This window comes from Engystomops pustulosus, chromosome 1, assembly GCF_040894005.1.
Source record: "Engystomops pustulosus chromosome 1, aEngPut4.maternal, whole genome shotgun sequence".
In the NCBI taxonomy this organism is placed as follows: domain Eukaryota; kingdom Metazoa; phylum Chordata; class Amphibia; order Anura; family Leptodactylidae; genus Engystomops; species Engystomops pustulosus.
Window position 1 is genome coordinate 36,699,187 of NC_092411.1, and position 19,805 is coordinate 36,718,991.

At 44.5% G+C, this 19,805-nt stretch overlaps 1 protein-coding gene across 1 annotated transcript in view; it reads left to right on the plus strand.

Moving 5' to 3' along the window:
* Window positions 1-3,504: 3,504 nt before the first annotated feature.
* The window catches only part of LOC140114116 (proteinase-activated receptor 1-like), a 41,650-nt gene continuing 25,349 nt past the window's right edge, over window positions 3,505-19,805 (plus strand). The window contains exons 1-3 of the mRNA XM_072132683.1: window positions 3,505-3,540; window positions 5,576-5,657; window positions 9,565-9,606. Of these exons, the coding sequence (XP_071988784.1) occupies window positions 3,505-3,540; window positions 5,576-5,657; window positions 9,565-9,606 (160 nt within the window). The remainder of the gene's footprint in view (window positions 3,541-5,575; window positions 5,658-9,564; window positions 9,607-19,805) is intronic.

Consider the following 19,805-nt stretch of genomic DNA (forward strand, 5'->3'; position numbering starts at 1 on the left):
TATATTTTACATCGTGCCAGATGCATGATTGCTACTCCATAGCCGGAAACTGTATATGCCAATCTCAGGGCACAAAAGTTGTAAGGACAAACTAACGAGATACTACATAACAACATAACAATGTTAAAAACATCAGAATAAAAACAAAAGACTTTCAATTCGAGCTAGGTGGACATCGGGCAGAGCTAGTGAACCTTGTTACAAAAACGCAGAAAAACCAAAGTTTTCGTTAAGTCCTGATGGATAAACGGTTTTTAGTGTCCAAATCCATTTGGATTCGATCTGTAATAATTTCTGTTTTAGTGCACCCCCTCTCATATCCACATTTACATGATCAATTCCCCGAACCTTTAACAGGGAAGGGTCACAGGCATGCTGTTTCTTGAAATGACGAGCTATTGGTTTCAATTTGTCAAGTTGGGAGACATCCATCGATGCTGCATTGGAGATATCATTAACATGTTCCCTTACCCTTACCCGTAGCTCTCTGGTTGTCATCCCAATATAGATTTTTGGGCAGGGGCAACGTGAAAAGTAGATGACTCCTTTCGTGTTGCATGATATTGGTCAAGATTCGATGACCAATATCATGCAACACGAAAGGAGTCATCTACTTTGCACGTTGCCCCCGCCCAAAAAGCTGTCACGCTATGCCCATTGGATGGGGCACGATATAAAAGCCTAGCGAGCTCCTCATGTGTTACCCCTTGAGAAAGACCGGCGGGTTGAAACGCGCGTTGGGGTGTTCCTGTCCACCAGGTAACCGTGCATACAGGCATCCAGTGCACAGCTGTGCACTATCTAGCACCTTATGTATACCACTATATATACTATGTATGCTTTTCTTGGTTAGTGTGTCTGTGTACTGGATGGGCGCATATAACACAGGTTTATTACACATGGTATTGTCCTGCCCTAGATATTTAAGTATTTAATCACTGTATATTGCATGTCCTGGTGTGTACAAACTTTTACTTCTCCTGATACCCTTGATATTTAAATGATTTTATCATGTTGTATTCAAATTAAATAATAAAGATAACTCTTTTACTCTATTCCTGTTTCCTCATATGTTCTGTTGGGGTTGTATATTCATATTTATGAGGTGGATTGTTTATTCCCTGGCAGATGCTCTTTTCTATAGATATAGGTCTGAATTGACCCCTAATACATTGTACATTTGCTTTTCCTTCATTGTGGTTCTACCATAGCCTGGTAGTTTTGACCTTGAACACCCATGAAGGCTCGGCACCATACTAACGTCTCAGTCCCAGGTTGAAGGCGGACAGGTTGAGGATCTTTGATCTGGACTCTGCAAATTTCTCAGCTGGGGCCAGCAAACTTCTGTTGCGCCGCCAGGACTTGCATGGTCTCTTGAATTCCCTTCCGAGAATCACTGGGCATCATTGGTAGGAAGTTCAGGAGAGCCTTCAGCACTTCAGGATAGCAGTGGCGGAGGACATTGGTACCCAGCACCAGAGAGAAGTTACTGTCTTCAGGCACTTGCGTTACCACTACGCCTTGTCTGGTTAACTTGGTATCCCCGATGGTTAGTGTGGGTTCCCCGTAGCTGCAGATGGATACAGTTTTCCCATTAGTAGCAATAATGTTCAAATAGGCCTTTGGAGGCCGAGACAGGGATGCTCCTCTTCAGCATTTCTCAAAGGCAGCACTGCAGATGGTGGTCACCTGGGAGCAGGTATCGATTAAGGCCAGTAGGGTTACTCCATTTATGGTCACATGAACCTTGGCTTCCAGGTGGAATCTTGGGGACTTTTTTCCCTTGGGGGAAATTTTTCCCTTGGAGGGCGTCCCGTAGCTTCAAGGGTTTGTCGTTTAGAGACGACATTCATTTTCTTCATGTCTGTATGTTCGGCAGTAACTGGATCACAGCCTTGGTTCTCTCGACTCCAGGTGTTCAGAGAATTTGCTGTAGTCGGACTATGTTTGGCCCGGGAGTCATGGGGAGCGGCTGGCTGTAAGGAAACATCGGGCTGCTTTTTCCTCTTGAATGGGTCAGGTACTGCCAACTGTGCCAGTCGCTCGAGCATTTTGCTCATTGTGTCAGCCAGGGTAGTGACTTGCACTGCTAGGCCAGCATCTTCTGTGGACACTGGAGGTGGTGTTACCGGTTACACTGGAGGAAAGGCTAGAGCAGCATCTTCCAGATCCACAGGCTCAGACTCCTCCTGTGGTTCAGCAAGCAAATGTTCTCCCAGGATGTTGATGGCAATCTCTTTGAACTCAAGAAAAGAAGCCTGGGCATGTTGATAAGGCAGCATTTTTAACTGGCATTAATAATGCTTATCCAGAAGCCCATTAATAAATTGTTCCTGCAGGGTTTGGTTTGAATTTTCAGCCCCTTTAGGGTCAAGGTGGATGATAGCCTTCCATGTCTCCTGTAGGGAAAGGGCAAAGTCTACAAGAGATTCTTGGGGCTTCTGTCTTTTCCCAAAGAACTTCTGCTTCAGCTCAGAGGCAGTACATTTTTCAAAGGTGGTGTGCAGCCTATTAAGGATTTGGACCACATTCTGGCGTTCCGCTCGGGGCCAAGACTTGACTTCACCGAGAGTGGGTCCCTTTAACTGTACGGTTAGGATGCCCACTTTCTGTTCTTCTGTGAACAGATACAGAGTGAAGGTAGCTAGCATCTTGGCTCTAAATTCGGACAGAGTGTGCAACTTTCCTTCATAGTGGGGTAACCAGGGGCCCCCAAGATAGTAGGGCATCGTCAGGGGCATAACTGTGGTGGCACTGGCTGTGGTAGAACCAGATGGGCTCTCTGGGGTGTTTGGCATGCTCCAGAACCCTGAGGAGTGTTCGAGTGACAGGAGTTGCTCCAGCTCAGTGTCCTCTTCTTGGGCTGACATGATTGGACTGGTCTTTCTGATTCTGAGGGGTTAAACAATGTCCGTTGCTATGGGCGATGGCTGGTAATGGGGATGTGGTCCCTTTAAGGCACAGTCTCTATCCCCTGGAAGGTGAGCCAATTACATCTAGTTCCGGAAACAATGTCTACCCCCCTTTAACTTTCCCAGCGGTACTCACTCAGGATCAATGACAGGTCAGCTCCGGTGCACGATGATCTCCTTTCCTGGTGTCCGGCAGGCAGAAGGTGCTCAGCGAGGATCAGCAATGCTCTCTTCCGGCGGGAAGAATTTGGATGGAGCTGTGTCCAAACTGTGAAAGCTGCAGCTCTGGATTGGAGTCTCTTGACTTTGTTCCTGGGATCAACACTGTCTATCTCTTCACTCAGAGGTAGATCAGTATTGTGAAGAAAAGAGACAGGATCCTGACCGCGCTTCTCATTTAAACAGTAATTTTATTTCAGAGGACAATACAGGGTGGACAACGCGTTTCGGGGCATACCGCTCCCTTCTTCAAGTCCAAACAAATGGGGACAGTGTTCTAACAAAGAGTAAATAAATAAATAAATACAGGAAAGGGTATCTTTGTGGGACAGATGATAAAATTGCATAAGTTCATAAATAGGCTAATATCCAAATGGATTCACAAAAATATTGGCATCTAGTTGTATCGGTAATTAAAAAATATAGGTAATTATACGGGAATCAGAGTGTATATTTATTGCATATTTAAGGAATTCGTCTAGACCTTAGTGATAGTAGCAGAAGTAGTGCATTATACACAACGGGGGTCATTTAGAAAGTGCCCGAATCGCTTTTTTAGTCAGATTTCCTGAATTTTTCTGATTTGCGCCGAATTGCCCTGGGTTTTTGGCGCACGCAATCGGATTGTGGCGCTTCGGCGCCGGCATGCATGCGATGGAAATCAGGGGGCGTGGCCGACGGATTCGGAAAAAGTTCACGATCCTATACTTGGTGAAGGTAAGCACGTGTCCAGCTACACTCTTTTCTTTAAAATGCAGCGGTTTTTCCGTTTGGCCACGCCCCCTGATTTCCGTCGAGTGCATGCCGGCGCCGTTGCGCCACAATCCGATCACTTGCGCCAAAAACCTGGGGCAATTTAGGAAAAATCTGCGCAAATCGGGGCTCATTTACTAAGGGTCTGAATCGCACACTTTCGTCGGGTTTCCTGGCGATTTCCGATTTGTGCCGATTTGCACCACAGAACAGCTGTCCATAGGCCTGAAACCTACCAAAACCCCACCTTTCAAACAACCAGAACCCCCTACCACTGATCCCTATGTAAAAGATCCTCAACCAACAGCCCCTATGACATCCACCCAATGTATTCCATCTAACACTGAAATAATGACTTTACCAGAAGAACTACAATCCTTAAAGGAAACCTACCACTTGTGGCAGGTTTCCGATGGAAATACCGGGCACCAGCTCAGGGTGAGCTGGTGCCGGAGCTTATTTTAGTTAGTGTTTTAAACCGCGGTATCGCGGTTTAAAACACTTTTTAAACGTTATAGCCGGCGCAGGCAGGTACGCGCTCGGCGCTTACCGTGCACGCGGCTCTCATTCACTTCCTATGTAGCCGCGTGCACGGTAAGCGCCGAGCGCGTACCTGCCTGCGCCGGCTATAACGTTTAAAAAGTGTTTTAAACCGCGATACCGCGGTTTAAAACACTAACTAAAATAAGCTCCGGCACCAGCTCACCCTGAGCTGGCGCCCGGTTTTGCCATCGGAAACCTGCCACTACAAGTGGTAGGTTTCCTTTAACAGTTCATGACCTAGAGTTCTCTACCACCCCTCTGGATCCTACTCAAACCACTCAGGATGACCCTGGGCCATAATCACCGATTGAACAAACTAATATTTCCCCTTCCAATAGCCTGATGCACTCTTTTTTAGAGCTCCCCCAGGCCCCGAAAGAACCTGCACCTACAATCCAATGTATTTTTTTATGTAATTTATTCTGTCACATGAAATGGCATGTATTTGTTATAATGGGGCTCATTTACGAACCTGCTCCATTCGTGATCCAGCAGCGCGTTGTCCGACGTTGATCCGGAGCTTGCCAGGATTCACTAAGGTTGTGCACCCGATATCCACTAGGTGTCGCTGCTGCGCCAAGGTCCGCCGGAGTTCACCTTCTTCTTCACGGTGTATGAGAGTGCTATTCTTGCAACAAAAATTGGTTTTTAAATTCCACGTTTTTTCCAAATCCGTCTGGTTTTCCGACGCCCACGCCCCCGATTTCTGTCGCGCGAAAGCCGGCGCTGATGTGCCACAATCCGATCGTGTGTGCCAAAATCCCGGGGCAATTCGGCGACCCTTAGTAAATGAGCCCCAATGTGTACTCTATAATGCACTACTACTGCTACTATCACTAAGGTTTAGATAAATTCCTTAAATATGCAGTAAATATACACTCTGATTCTTGTATAATTACCTATATTTTTAAATTACCGATACAACTGGATGCTAATATTTTTGTGAATCCATTTGGATATTAGCCTATTTATGAATGTATGCAATTTTATCATCTGTCCCACAAAGATACCCTTTCCTGTATTAATTTATTTATTTACTCTTTGTTAGAACACTATCCCCATTTGTTTGGACCTGAAGAAGGTCTATCTGTTGCCATTTTTTGTACTTGTAATGCGCTGTGTCTTTTTCTAACTCTCTCTTCACTCAGACTAAGTGGTCAGGACTGCTGGTAGATTCTAAAGAGCAGACTCTTGAGAAGGAGCAAGGAGATGAGGAGCATTATCCCTTGGGTGAGTTGATCAGACTCAAGGCAATCCCTTGCCTATACGTAGGCAGGGGTGTTGCAGAAGGATTCATATTGTCACGGGTGACCCCGCGATCCACGTCTCCAATTACCGGTGCACCCATGCGCTGCCCGGTTCCCGGTCTGGTATTATGGCACGGGTGCCCCTGGTCCACCGTATTCTGCTGCTGCTCTCCCCACTCCCCAAGTTCTATAATTGCATCTCCTGGTTCCTGGCTCTGGTCCCTGGCTCCGGCTTCTCTGTCGGCGCTCCTGCTGTTGGACGTGCTCGCGCGTGTCCCTGCTCACTAGGGCGCGTGTGCGCGCTCGACTCTCCAAGAATTTAAAGGGCCAGCGTCCTCCATATTGGCGCTGGCATCCCGGCTCTGCTATATAGCCTGGCGACTCCCAGCATCCCCTCCCGGATCTTCAGGTCATTCTACTGAAGAGAAAGCCTCCCTAAGCGTTTCCAGACGCCTCCGTGATTCCTGAGCGTTTCCAGATGCCTCCGCGTTTCCTGAAGCCTCCGTGTTCCTGTGGTGTTCCCGTTTTCCAATCCTGTAATCCTGTGGCGGGCCTGTTATCCTGTGGCGGGCCTGTATTCCTGTGGTGGTCCTGTAATCCTGTGGTGGTCCTGTAATCCTGTTTCGGTCCTATAATCCTGTGGTGGTCCTATAATCCTGTGGTGGTCCTGTAATCCTGTGGCGGTCCGGTTATCCTGTGGCGGTCCAGTATCCTATTGGTCTTCCAAGGTCCTGCCAGCCGTCCATCCGAGGTCCTGCCATCCCGAGGTCCTGCCATCCCGAGGTCCTGCCTTCCCGTGGTCCTGCCTGCCCTGTGTCCCTATCTTGGCTGCCACTGCGGGCCTAGTCGCACCCGGGCTCTGGCGAAGACTTAGACTCCGCTCCTGGGTTGCGACTGGCATCGCTATCTCCTGTGGTGGTCCAGGGAGTCCACTGACTTTAGTCCCAAGGGACTATTCCCATAGACTGTGACAGTAAGATTCGGCCATGGACTCCGCCAAGGTCTTGTATCCTACAAAAGCCATGGACAGTCCCAAGGATCAGTACCTGCTACTTGGTGACCTCCCTAGCACTATCGCCCAGCAGTCCCAAGAGATTGCTGCCCAAAAGGAACTCTTAGACAAACTCGCTGCCACTCTTCGGATGATTGCCTCTCAGCAGCAGGCTCCTGCAACTCCTCCCATTGCTTCAGTCACCCCGCTATGTTTTCCGGCAGCAGAGACTGGACCCGAAAATTTTTTGCCTGACAAATTTGATGGCAATCCCAAATTTTGCAGGAGATTCGTTTCCCAGTGTTTGCAGCACCTTGAACTGATGTCCTCCCAGTTCCCCACCGAACGCCCTAAGGTGGCATTCATCTATTGTTTGCTCTTAGGCGGGGCTCAGCCTAATCACATATGCATTTCCATTGAAACACATGCGATCGGTAATGGTCACCAGTGATTTGTGAGGAGAAGCTTTAGTGCTTTATATGTGTTATAAAGGTTATCCTGGTAATGTTAATATTAAATAATATACTAAATAGTATAATTTAGGGCTCATTAGGGCGGGCGTTTTTTGGTGTCTTTACGCTATCCTTTTTTTGTGGATGGCAAACTGACCCGTTGTTACCCGTTGTGTAACATGTCCATTTTTTTCACGGATGTGCAGACAATAAGAAAAAAAATTGCAGGGCCACGTATATACATAGAAGTCAATGGATCGCAAAAAAAATGGACGGCACGTGTTTGACATCCGTATGCACATGAGACAGTTCTCAAATGTTGCTAGGCAACTAACTGGGCAGGGCAAGAAGTAGATTATAAACCCATCAGTCTTTTTGCATATGGGGAAAAAAAACGGATGGCATACGGACCTGACAAAAAGGACACAAACGCATCACGTCTGCATTTTTTGCACATGCGCAACAGACACACCCATCTGGATTAGCTCTTGTTTTTTGTATTATACATTTTTATTAATTTCATTTCATTATACGATTAAAAAAAATAATAATGCGATGTGATATAAAGAGATAGAGATCTCTGAGAAGATGTATCTCTAGATACCAGTGCATTAAGACTGTCACAGTGTAACACTGAAGCTCATAAAATCCTCCCATAGACAACCAGTGAGCCCATAGGCCTTATTGGTAGCACGATTATTTAGCCCAATCCGCCACCTTCCTTCAGTGGGGCATGAAGAGGCGTGAAGGGGGAGTCATGAGTGGGTCAGTCCGGGGCCCTGCTGCAGCCGGCGCCTTTTTACACGTGATAAGTAACCGGCTGCATTTATTTCTAAGAAATACACACTGCAAAGGACCCCACTGGATACATCAAGAGGCTTCACGCTGCTTTTGATGAATTTGCCCCTTGGAGTCTGTAGAACAGTAGAAGTCATTCAGTACCACAAGTAACAGAAACCCGGTATTGAACCGTTCTGACTTTTAAAGGGAACCTGTCATCTGGGACCTCATTTTCACTAAAGACAGGTTGCAGAAGCCCATCACACCTGCATTCCAAATATGACTTTCTGCCTTTTCTAAGCATTTGCATTACAATATAAATGCGTGTTATAACTTACCTTGCAACCTCACAGAATCCTCTGTGTAGTCCCAGGGGTTGGGCTTTGGTTGGGATGCATTTCAAAACACAATGCATGACTTGTCTGTGCTGCTCAATCCCTAGCTCTCAGCCCCCACCTTTGTGCTTCTTTACAGCTCCTCCCTCCCCGACTGATGTCAGCTCACCAGGCTGTGAGCTCAGTGAAGGAGCAGGAGGGAGGAGCTGTACAGGAGCACAAAGGTGGGGGCCAAGAACTGAGCACAGACAAGTCACATGTTGCCACACGTTTTGAAATGCATCCAAACCATAGCCCAACCCCTAGGACTACACAGAGGATTCTGTCAGAATGCAAGGAAAGTTATAACACACAATTATATTGTAATGCAAATGCTTAGTAAAGGCAGAAAGGCGTATGTGCAATGCAGCTGTAATGGTTTTCTGCAACCTGTCTTTAGTGAAAATGAGGTCCCTGGTGACCAGTTCCCTAGTGAAAATGAGGTCCCTGGTGACCAGCTCCCTTTAAAGTATTGATAGGGGCCCTCCAGTTGTAAGCTGGGGGACTCATGGTATCACAGCCCCCCCCCCCTTCTGTCATTAGTTAGTATATGTGACTTATAGCTTTAGTGATTTGTAGGAGTTTGGTATGTATAGGGTTAATAGAGATAGTATAAGAATGGTATGTGCTGTTGCTGTGGTAAATGTGAAGTTTTATTTCCCTATTACAGTAGTTGGTATAGTCTTCTCTGGAAGCTTCCAGTTGCTAGGCAAAACATCTGGATCTGGACAGCTGATTGGCAGCTGTGTTTAGGCGGGAAACACAGAAGGTGATAAATGAAAGGAATTCTGCCTGGTCAAGCAGTTCATCAGGTGAAGCTGGAGAGAGAAGTTCTGCTAGAAAAGAAGAAACAGTTATCGTCCTGCCCCCCCCTCCCTTTATTTTATGTATTATGTAATTTGTCACTGGCGTTTACTAGTGGGATTTAGTCACCCAGTCATTGCTGGGTGGGGTGGACTGGTTTATTCATTTTAACTTGAGAGTTATTACATGAGTTGGAATTGTTATGGTGGTTTTTAAAGAATATTTATTTAATTGATTATTTATGTAACCCATAATAAACGCCACGGCCAAAATTGTACCAAAAAGTCGTTGTTGTGTATTTATTTAGCATTAGTATCGGTGGGGCTTGTGATACCATGCACAAGTACCAATATTTCGATGAATCGTGCAACCCTAGTACTGAGACATGACTGTACATTAATTTGTTACTGTAACATCACTGTGTGAATTATCTTTGTACTGAACTATTTCCAATATGTGACCTTTGATTCTCTTTGAATATATTTTCAGATAAGAAAACCTCAACTTATTTCCGTGAAAAAAGCAAAGGAGGTGAGTAGCAATTAAAATACTAACTAAATTAAATAATAAGTATGACTGTTTTACAGAAGCTTTAGATAGAAATCTCTCATAACTAAATATACAGAAGGGGTGGGATGCGGCTGCTATGGACTGTATGACAGTTATGGGCCCATTTTTTCCCTGCCACCAGAAAGAAGGATGGAGTGAGTGTGCAGCTTTCCTGTCCAGTGTCTGCGCACTCTCTAGATACCTGTAAATATTTGTTTGCATAATTTTACACAAAACTACGCTGGCTCCGAATAGTTTTGCCCGACCGCTCCCACCGCTCCCAGGCAAAAAACAAAAACTTAATAGTCACCTTCCGTTACCCCACAGCTCTTCTTCTCCCCTCTTCTTTAGCAGTGGGGACAGGGGCTGCAGTATGCCGGCTACCTATATGATGGGGGTTAGGGGGTGGCTTCAGTGTGCTGGCTCACCTATATAATGGTTGGGCGGGGGGGGGGGGCTATGCTATGCTGCTACCTGTATACTGGTGTGGTCGAGCGGGGAGCTGCAATGTGCTGGCTACCTATATTCTGGGGGAGATGCAGTGTGCTGTATACCTATATACTTGGGGCGGTTGCAGTCTGCAGTATACCCTTTTACTGGGGAAAAGTGAGGAATGTAGTGTCCATGATACCCTTATGCTAAGGGAGGATTTTTATCATGTTTTTAAGCTGCTGTTGTGAATATTCAGTGTTTGAGTTCTTTAGTTTTCTCCCTTTGGTTTCCCCCACATCTAGATTTATTACAGGAGGCACAGTATGAATTAATAGGGGGGACTGCATGTATTCATTCATCCCAGAGCTGCTCCAGTAGCGCCCCAGCCTCCGCAGCTTGCCAGTACTGCTCCAGTGGTGCCCCATGCATTGACAGCGGCGGTTATTGCACAACTCAGTGCTACAGAGCGCTCAGCCTTCAGAGTCTCCTTCCACCTGCTGTGCTCAAATAGTCCCTGCATTACTGATCCAATAGAAGTCCAATTGAAATGTGTCATACGCCCCATGTTAAAAGTGCACCAAAAAAAGTTGGTGCAGTCTGTCAAAGCAGTGCAGGGGGCACCAGATTCATGAAGAACGTGCGCCAGAAATCCTGAATCTGGCGCCCCCTGCACACTACACAGGACACTGCACATAGTACACATGGTGTACACAGCATCATGGTCGGTCAGGCTGACATGCATGGATGCATAGATAAATAGGTGACAGCTTCTCACATGTTACTGATCTTTAGCTATTCCCTGCTAGTCAGGCACAGGACAGCAGTGTAACATGGAGGGACAGTGAATGGTGGAGAGTACAGGAGGACTGCAGGAGAGCAGTGTAACATGGAGGGACAGTGAATGGTGGAGAGTACAGGAGGACTGCAGGAGAGCAGTGTAACATGGAGGGACAGTGCATGGTGGAGGGTACAGGAGGAGGACTGCAGGAGAGCAGGGTAACATGGAGGGAGAGTGAATGGTGGAGAGTACAGGAGGAGGACTACAGGAGAGCAGTATAACATGGAGGGACAGTGAATGGTGGAGAGTACAGGAGGACTGCAGGAGAGCAGTGTAACATGGAGGGACAGTGCATGGTGGAGAGTACAGGAGGAGGACTGCAGGAGAGCAGGGTAACATGGAGGGACAGTGAATGGAGGAGAGTACAGGAGGACTGCAGGAGAGCAGTGTAACATGGAGGGACAGTGAATGGTGGAGAGTACAGGAGGAGGACTGCAGGACAGCAGTGTAACATGGAGGGCCAGTGAATGGTGGAGAGTACAGGAGGACTGCAGGAGAGCAGTGTAACATGGAGGGACAGTGAATGGTGGAGAGTACAGGAGGACTGCAGGAGAGCAGTGTAACATGGAGGGACAGTGAATGGTGGAGAGTACAGGAGGACTGCAGGAGAGCAGTGTAACATGAAGGGACAGTGCATGGTGGAGAGTACAGGAGGAGGACTGCAGGAGAGCAGGGTAACATGGAGGGACAGTGAATGGAGGAGAGTACAGGAGGACTGCAGGAGAGCAGTGTAACATGGAGGGACAGTGAATGGTGGAGAGTACAGGAGGAGGACTGCAGGACAGCAGTGTAACATGGAGGGCCAGTGAATGGTGGAGAGTACAGGAGGAGGACTGCAGGACAGCAGTGTAACATGGAGGGACAGTGAATGGTGGAGAGTACAGGAGGAGGACTGCAGGACAGCAGTGTAACATGGAGGGCCAGTGAATGGTGGAGAGTACAGGAGGAGGACTGCAGGACAGCAGTGTAACATGGAGGGACAGTGAATGGTGGAGAGTACAGGAGGAGGACTGCAGGACAGCAGTGTAACATGGAGGGACAGTGAATGGAGGAGAGTACAGGAGATGCATCAGGAGAGGTCAGAGCTCAGCCTGTTACTTGTGTTATCTCTGCAGCCTCCTGTGTGACCTGACTAATGGTGGAGGGAGGAGAGGGCTGCTACTATGCTATAATCCATGTTATGGGGAGGACTCCTCTGTGCAGCAGATAGTTATGTATGTCTGCAGTTACCTTGTATCAGCTGCTGGAAGCAACTGTGGAGAAGTGGAAATCACCTCATTCACTGGTGTAGACGGCTGAACTCTCTGCCCCCTGTCTCACTCCCTATTGGCTGCAGTGTGTCAGCTGATCTCTCAGCGTTGAGAGGATCTGTGAGCCCGTGGAGTGATCTGGAGTGCAGAGCAGCTGAGAGAATGTTTGCGCGCAGACTCGGCCAGATCAGCTGTTGCTCAGGACGGGACACAGCTACCACTAGAGGGCGCCAGCAACCAGGACAAAAGGAGTCATCTCGGTAAGCCTGCATATTTTGTAATAAGTGTAAATGGTGAAAGTACTTGTCACAATGCATTGGACCCAATTACAGCCATTTGCTATGGTGACACAACCCCTTTAATTAAAAGGGGGGACTGCATGTATTCATTCATTATGGTAATACTGTATTTAGGTGGTGCCCGTCTTAAGGATGATTGGTTTACAGACAACCCCTAGTTACAGTTTACCCATAACCCGTGATATTTTTGCTCTCCAGAAAGGCATCCAGGCCTCTCTTGAACATGTACATAAAGTCCGCCATAACAACCTCCTGCGGCAGAGAGTTCCATAGTCTCACTGCTCTTACAGTAAAGAACCTTTGTCTATGGTGATGGTAGAACTGCCTCTCCTCTAGGCGTAGAGGATGCCCACTGTCTATGGTGATAGAAGAACCACCTCTTCTCTAGGTGTAGAGGATATTTCATGTCTATGGTGATGGTAGAACCGCCACTCCTCTAGGCGCAGAGGATGACCCCTGTGTATGTCGATGGTAGAATGAGGGGTCTGACTCAAAATCCCAGGAACTCCAAAGAGAGAAGACAGGCGAGCAGCACTCAGTGGAATAAATAGTTTTATTTCACAAGTGGAGAAAGCTACGTTTCGGCTAACTCTATGTAGCCATTTTCAAGCAATGTGGTCAGTGGTACAGGGCGGGTTTAAAGGACACCTGTCATCAGGTCTCTGCCTCTAGTCCTGTCACCTCTACCTGTGGAGCAGCTCACAGGGATCCCATCCCAGCCTTTATGTAGTTATTTCATACATTATTCATTATAAAATCATCTATTTTTTATCATGTAAATGAGGCTGGTCACATGGTCAGAGGCAGTGATGTCACCCCTGTTACCCCTCCCCTCTCCTCCCCCTGCTCATGTCTGTGTGTAATGTATAGTAAAGCATGGCTAGTGTGTGTGCTGCATATACTGACATGCTGCATCCTCCTAATATACAGGTGAGAGACACAGACATTAGCTACACATGAATCTGACATGTTCTGCTGTAACATGGCTGCCTGGAGCTGCTGTATCTCTCCTAAACACACACACATGCACACACAGGCTGCAGGGGGTGTGGCCACTAGCACCAGGAAGCACATCATTATACAGCCTCACATCATTATACAGGCTGTCAGTCATGCACTGGGGGTGTGGCTGTGCCTCCCACTCATGAATAGAGTGGACAGCTTGAATATGCTAATGCTTCATTGGACATTTCACAGGTCATTTGCATATAGCTTTAGAACCTCATTGCTTAGGTTTACAGGCATGTAGAGGGACAATGAAGGGATAGAGGCAATGCTCTCTAATGGCAAAATATATTTAGTTTAGGGGGGTTATTTTGCATGACAGGTTCTCTTTAAATCCCCCGCAGGATGTGACATCATGTGTAACAATCAATAGATAACATGTGGAGCACACTGCACTAGTCTTCATGTGCCACAAATTAGGGGCGACCAGTGTTCAGTTGGACCATGCAGCAGATTTTCATGCAGAATCTGTCGTGCACCACAAAAAAAGTTGGTGCACACTGTCGTGCCAGTACAGGGAAGTGACAGATTCATGATTTCTGGCGCACGTTGTTAATTAATCTGGTCCACCCAGCATTATAGACGGGCAGAGCACATTTAGTGCAATTTCTTTTATGCTTGAGGGTGAATCCACACGTTTAGTTTTTCAGATGCAGTTTTTGAAGCCAAAAGCAGTTGTGGATGATAATGGGTTGAGACTAATAATGGAAAGGTGCTGCTCCTCCTAGTTTTACTCCATTCCAGGTTTGGGCATCAAAAACTGCATCTGAAAAACTGAACCTGTGGTCGCACCCTCAATGAGAGGTGAAGTTATTTAGGAATAGTAAGTTCACAGATAGAAAAATAGTGCCAAAAAGTATTGTCCCTGTACCGGGAATAAATACTTCACTAAATTCATCCGTTAAAAATAGGTGGATCATTTTAAATACAGTACAGTTATGTGACAATACATATAGAGGACAATTCATGTATAAAGTGACAAGAAAACAGTATATATAGTAATATTATACAGTGTATACTGGGTTATAGAAAATATGCAAATAGGCCAGAGTACCTATAATCCATTTAAAGTGCAACAGTATTAGTCATCGACAACAGTATTAGTCATATACTTAGGAATAAGAAGATGAAGCCATGGCAGCAACACAATGGGGCACATTTACTTACCCGTCCGAGCAGGGCCGGCGCTATGGGTAGGCAAAGTGGGCAAAGGTTTAAAGTGAGAATATCAGGTGCGATTTTTATATATAAAAATCACTCCAGACAGCATTTTAACAGTTAATATCTCAGTTTTCCTGAGACTTAAAAACACAATTTAGATTAATATAAAAGAGGAGAATCTCTTCTTTCATAGGAAAAAAGAAGTGGGGTTCTATGTGTCACAGAGCCAGAGATATAGCCCCCTGAAATGTCCCCCCTCCAGATTCTTCGCACAGGAGCTGCTGCACCTCACAGATAATGGAAATATTCAGTTTATAAGCTACTACATTTTGAGAAGGGGAAATATCAACTAATATTCATGTTTTTAACCCTTCTCTATGCAGAACTATCTAAGAACACACTTTCTCTTATTGTCTTTTATTATGTGTTATTTTTTTTTTTGTGTGTGAAAATTGACTGATACAATGAACATTTGATTGTCTTTCCCTAATATCGCTACATACTAACACCATGACCCAGAACATGTCCATAAAGTTATATGTAACACCAAAAATACTCACATGTCCTGGAATAAAGTTTTTATTTCCCACCATCCTCCATTATTTACACCTTATGAAGCATGAAGGTTTTTTTTAATGTGCGGCTAATACAATGGCGCACATCTAAAAGTGACTTATTGGGGCAGATTTACTTACCCGGTCCGTTCGCGATCCAGCGGCGCGTTCTCTGCGCTGGATTCGGGTCCGGTCGGGATTCATCAAGGTAGTTCCTCCGCCGTCCACCAGGTGGCGCTGCTGCGTTGAAAAGCATCTGAACGCGCTGGAGTTCAACGGTCCGGACCAAGTGAAGGTAAGCGCGTCCCAAGCGACACATTTCTTTTTTTAAATGCGGCGTTTTTTCAGAATCCGTCGGGTTTTCGCTCGGCCGCGCCCCCCGATTTCCGTCGCGTGCATGCCGGCGCCGATGCGCCACAATCCGATCGCGTGCGCCAAAATCCCGAGACAATACAGGGAAAATCGGCGCAAATCGGAAATATTCGGGTAACACGTCGGGAAAACACGAATCGGGCCCTTAGTAAATGACCCCCATTATCTCATTAACTTGGTTTATGGATATATAGTTATTTATTTGGTTACCATTCTGTAAGGATCATACAATGATAGATCTGTGTGAAGCTCAGTGCAAATTTTTGCAAAAATTGTTTGGTGTCCCCTGTGGATTTAATGTTTCCTTTGCTGCATATTTTGGTGAATATACACATATGGGGTCTGTATGATCTCCTCACATCTTGCTGTTTTAGGAACGTATATTTTCTTTATAAGTATCTGGATTTGTACATATTTTAGAGGAAATTATGAATGTTAATTGCCAAATGCATCGCCTGGTTGTCTGCTTTCAAAATTATATAGGTTTTATTTAGGTGCCTTTACTTTTTAATCTGTTTTATTGATATTTGATATTGATTATTTTTGCATGTTGTGACAGATATTTAGTTATTTCAGTTTAAGTGATATTATGTTGATTTATTCATGTGTACATATAAATATGGGGCATTTGTGAACTCTACACATGTCCATCTATTACATTTAGGAGATGTGAAGGTAAATATTTTCTGTTCATCACATTGGCTGATTAGAAATTAAGTGTTAACAAGCAGTTGGACAGGTGTACCTAATAAAGTCGCCGGTGAGTGTATATTGCAGTACAAGGACACCCCACATGTGGATGTAACTCGCTGTCTTGGCATATGGCATTTTGGTTGAGTTATGAAACACAATCCAAAGGCTCCACCTGCGATCGCTTGTTGAGTTAAGATTGCATTTACTTTACGTTTAGTTAACGTTTTGGAAACACAATATTAGCAGATCACAAATGGAGCCTTTGGATTGTGTTTCAAAACGCAACCAAATTGCCACTTGTGAACGTGGCCTCAGGTACCACAAAACCCTTATCCCAGAGAATTTGTAAACTTTTTATCATGTGGTATAAGGGGCATTTTAACCTCCTGCCACTGATGGCCTTTTTCCATTTTATGGCTCCCCACTTAATAACTATTTTATTTTTCCATGTACAGAGCTGTGTGAGAGCTTTTTTTTTTGTGTGACAAATTGTCCTTCTTAGTGACAGTATTTTATTTTTCATGCCGTGTACTGGGCAGTGGAAATAAAATTCAAAATGCAGTAAACAAGAAACCGCATTTGTGACATTTTGTGGGCTCTGTTTTTACGTCTTTCACTGTGCATTCCAAATGGAACCTATAATGCATTCTTTGATTCGTTACGATCACAGGGATACCACATTTATATAGGTTTTATAAGGTGTTAATAGATTTTAAAAATTAAAACTTTTTGTACAAATTTTTTTTTAATTTTGCGATATTCTGACTTCAATAACTTTTTCATTCTTAGGAGTACAAAGTTGGCCAAGGTGTGATTTTTTTCCAGGAGCTGATGTTTTCAATGCTAATATTTTGGAGATTGCGCAACCTATTTATTACTTATTAATAAATTTTTATGTGTTGCAAAATGGCAAAAAAAAGTGGCAATTTGGACATATGCATTTTTCCATTATGGTGTTCACCACCATAGATAACTGTTTTTATAGATTAAGAATTGTAGGATGCCGTGATACCTAATATGTTATGCTTATGTGGGTTTTTTAATATATCTATATATCCTTTTAATTAATTATTTTTTACATTTTTTATTTCTTGTGTGATTTTATACCATCATTAGGTCCCCGGCTGTCCGGTAAAAAAGACAAAATGGTTCGGGCAGGACGAAGGTGGGAGCCCTCTCCCATACCAGGTACATGGGTCCAGACTGTTAGAGCAGGGTCACTGTTCTTCCTGACACAGGACAGAAGATGGCCGCTGGTCACATGTCCACATCACATGGCTTTGCACCGGCCTGGGCAGGCCATGTGATCTTTACTACGTTTGGCTGTAGTCAGTTGGTTGCAGTGCATCCAGTGTGACTAGTGTTTTGGTGATGTGCAGTGATGACAGTTACACATCATTACTATGGTAACAGAGCAGGACAGTCTGTTAGATCATCACTGGGGGCAGAAAATAAGACGGAAGGAGGAGTTACTGAGAACTAAAGGATCAAGGGACTTGTAGTTTCCAGTGGCGGCCATCTTGGTTATAACTTCACCTATTTCAGAGAGGCCATAACATTTTGTAAAATCAAACTATTTAAGCTCCATTTTGTAACTAATGACATTGAATTTTGTTATATTCATTTATTTATATCATCATGGGTTTTTGTATCAGACGTTCATGTTCCCGGAATACCCCTTTAAGAATTAATTGCACAATTCTTGTTCCTAAACAGACCTATATAGTACAGATGACGCACAATTGTTTCTGATTTGCACCATTTTGGTGACCTTTGCTACCTCACTTCACTTTTCACTTCAGCCTTTTAAAGTCAGATTTATAAAGTGAATCCCTAAGTGCAAGAAAGATTTAAGAACTTTTCACAAAGTCGCAAATGTAAGCACAAATCCACGCCAGTCCCCCGCTGGCATAGGAAATACTTAGAAATTAATTGCACAATTCTTGTTCCCCAATTGACTTATATAGGGAATTAAAGTTGACAGATATAGTACTGTGATATCACTGTGTGTATTATCCTGTACTTGGGCATTGCTATATAACTTATTTCTGTATTGTAACATTACTGTGTTAATTACTGTAGGTTCAAATTCTCCAGATTATTCGCCAAACAGTATGGATAAAGATGGTGAGTCACTTTTTTGGGTACATATTAGCTTACTGTTACTGAAGCTCATCAACAATGATCTAAACAACTGCCATGAAACCACTGTTCTGGATCAATATACAGTATATGTTTCTGTGTGTATATTCTCTGTATTATATTGTCACAATCCATGTATTGTGAAATCATTCTGTGTGCTATCACAGCACTTTCACATCACTTTGTGTATTATTTCTATACTGTGATATCACTGTGTATATTATCCATGTACTGTGACATCGCTGTGAATATCAACTCTGTACTGTGACATCACTGTGTGTTTATCCCTGTACTGTGACATCACTATATGCATACCTCCCAACTTTTGTGGAGGTGAAAAAGGGAAAAAAATCCTCAGGGCACCAAAAAAGTTTGTTTTTGACAAAAATTCGAACAAAACCTGTATCACGCTTCTAGTTTCTTCCTATCCTGAGATATAGGGCTAATAGATATATGTGGCTATAAAACCCTCTTAGCTTTTCCTGAAGTTGGTGGCACTTTCTGGTTGTGACATCAGCATGGATGCCAATAGCACTCAGGACATTCACGTGAATGTGCACAAACTGCTCAGCCAAACAGGATACAGAATCAGTGTTACTGCTTGTACAGAGATCTAGTGCAGAGCAAGTCAGAAAAGACACAGAGCACTGGAGCTCTGCATTATACAGTAATCTACTACATCACAAAAAAAGATATATTAACATTGCATGCACACGCACTCCTAAAGAGGAGATTTTAGAAGAGGAGACTTGCCTGACTACATAGCTATTAACATTGGATTTACAAAACGTATGTGCTGCCAGGAGCTATTACTCATCTTAAGCGTGCATGTGCTCATAAGCCCTCCCAACAACATCCATCAACCCACCCTCCTTTCCTCAGTCTAGCTATAGATTCACATGACAACCAACCAAACCAACAATAGGTGATGACTTCAGTCTTATGTATCTATGCACCTACAAACACTCAGGGTTTTATTAATTTAACCCTTTTACAGTCACACCCTCATGCAAATAGTCTGTACATGCAGAACAAACACACTTCAGGCAATCAACATAAGCAATGCAAACACTCCCTTTTAGAGTTTATGTAAGTTAGAATCAATATCACAGAGGCACACCTCAGCTCAGGATAGCAGTTAGAAAAAGTCTCACTTAGTTAAGATCAGAGTTCCTCGGTTCCTGTTTCTCTGAGGTTCAGTCCTAGACCAGGATCAGGATCTCACTGGGGCCTCCAGAATGTGAGAGTAGTTCAATTGTCAAGCAAAGAGTAATTTAATAAATGAATCGGCTGACAATGCTCACTGTATTCAAGGAGGTATCAAAAGACCCATGAATATCTTTATTTTATCTTATTAATGGGAGATTTTGAGATTTAGAACATGAGGGTTACTGGGACATACAATTGATAAAATTACATAAAATTAGAAGTGACA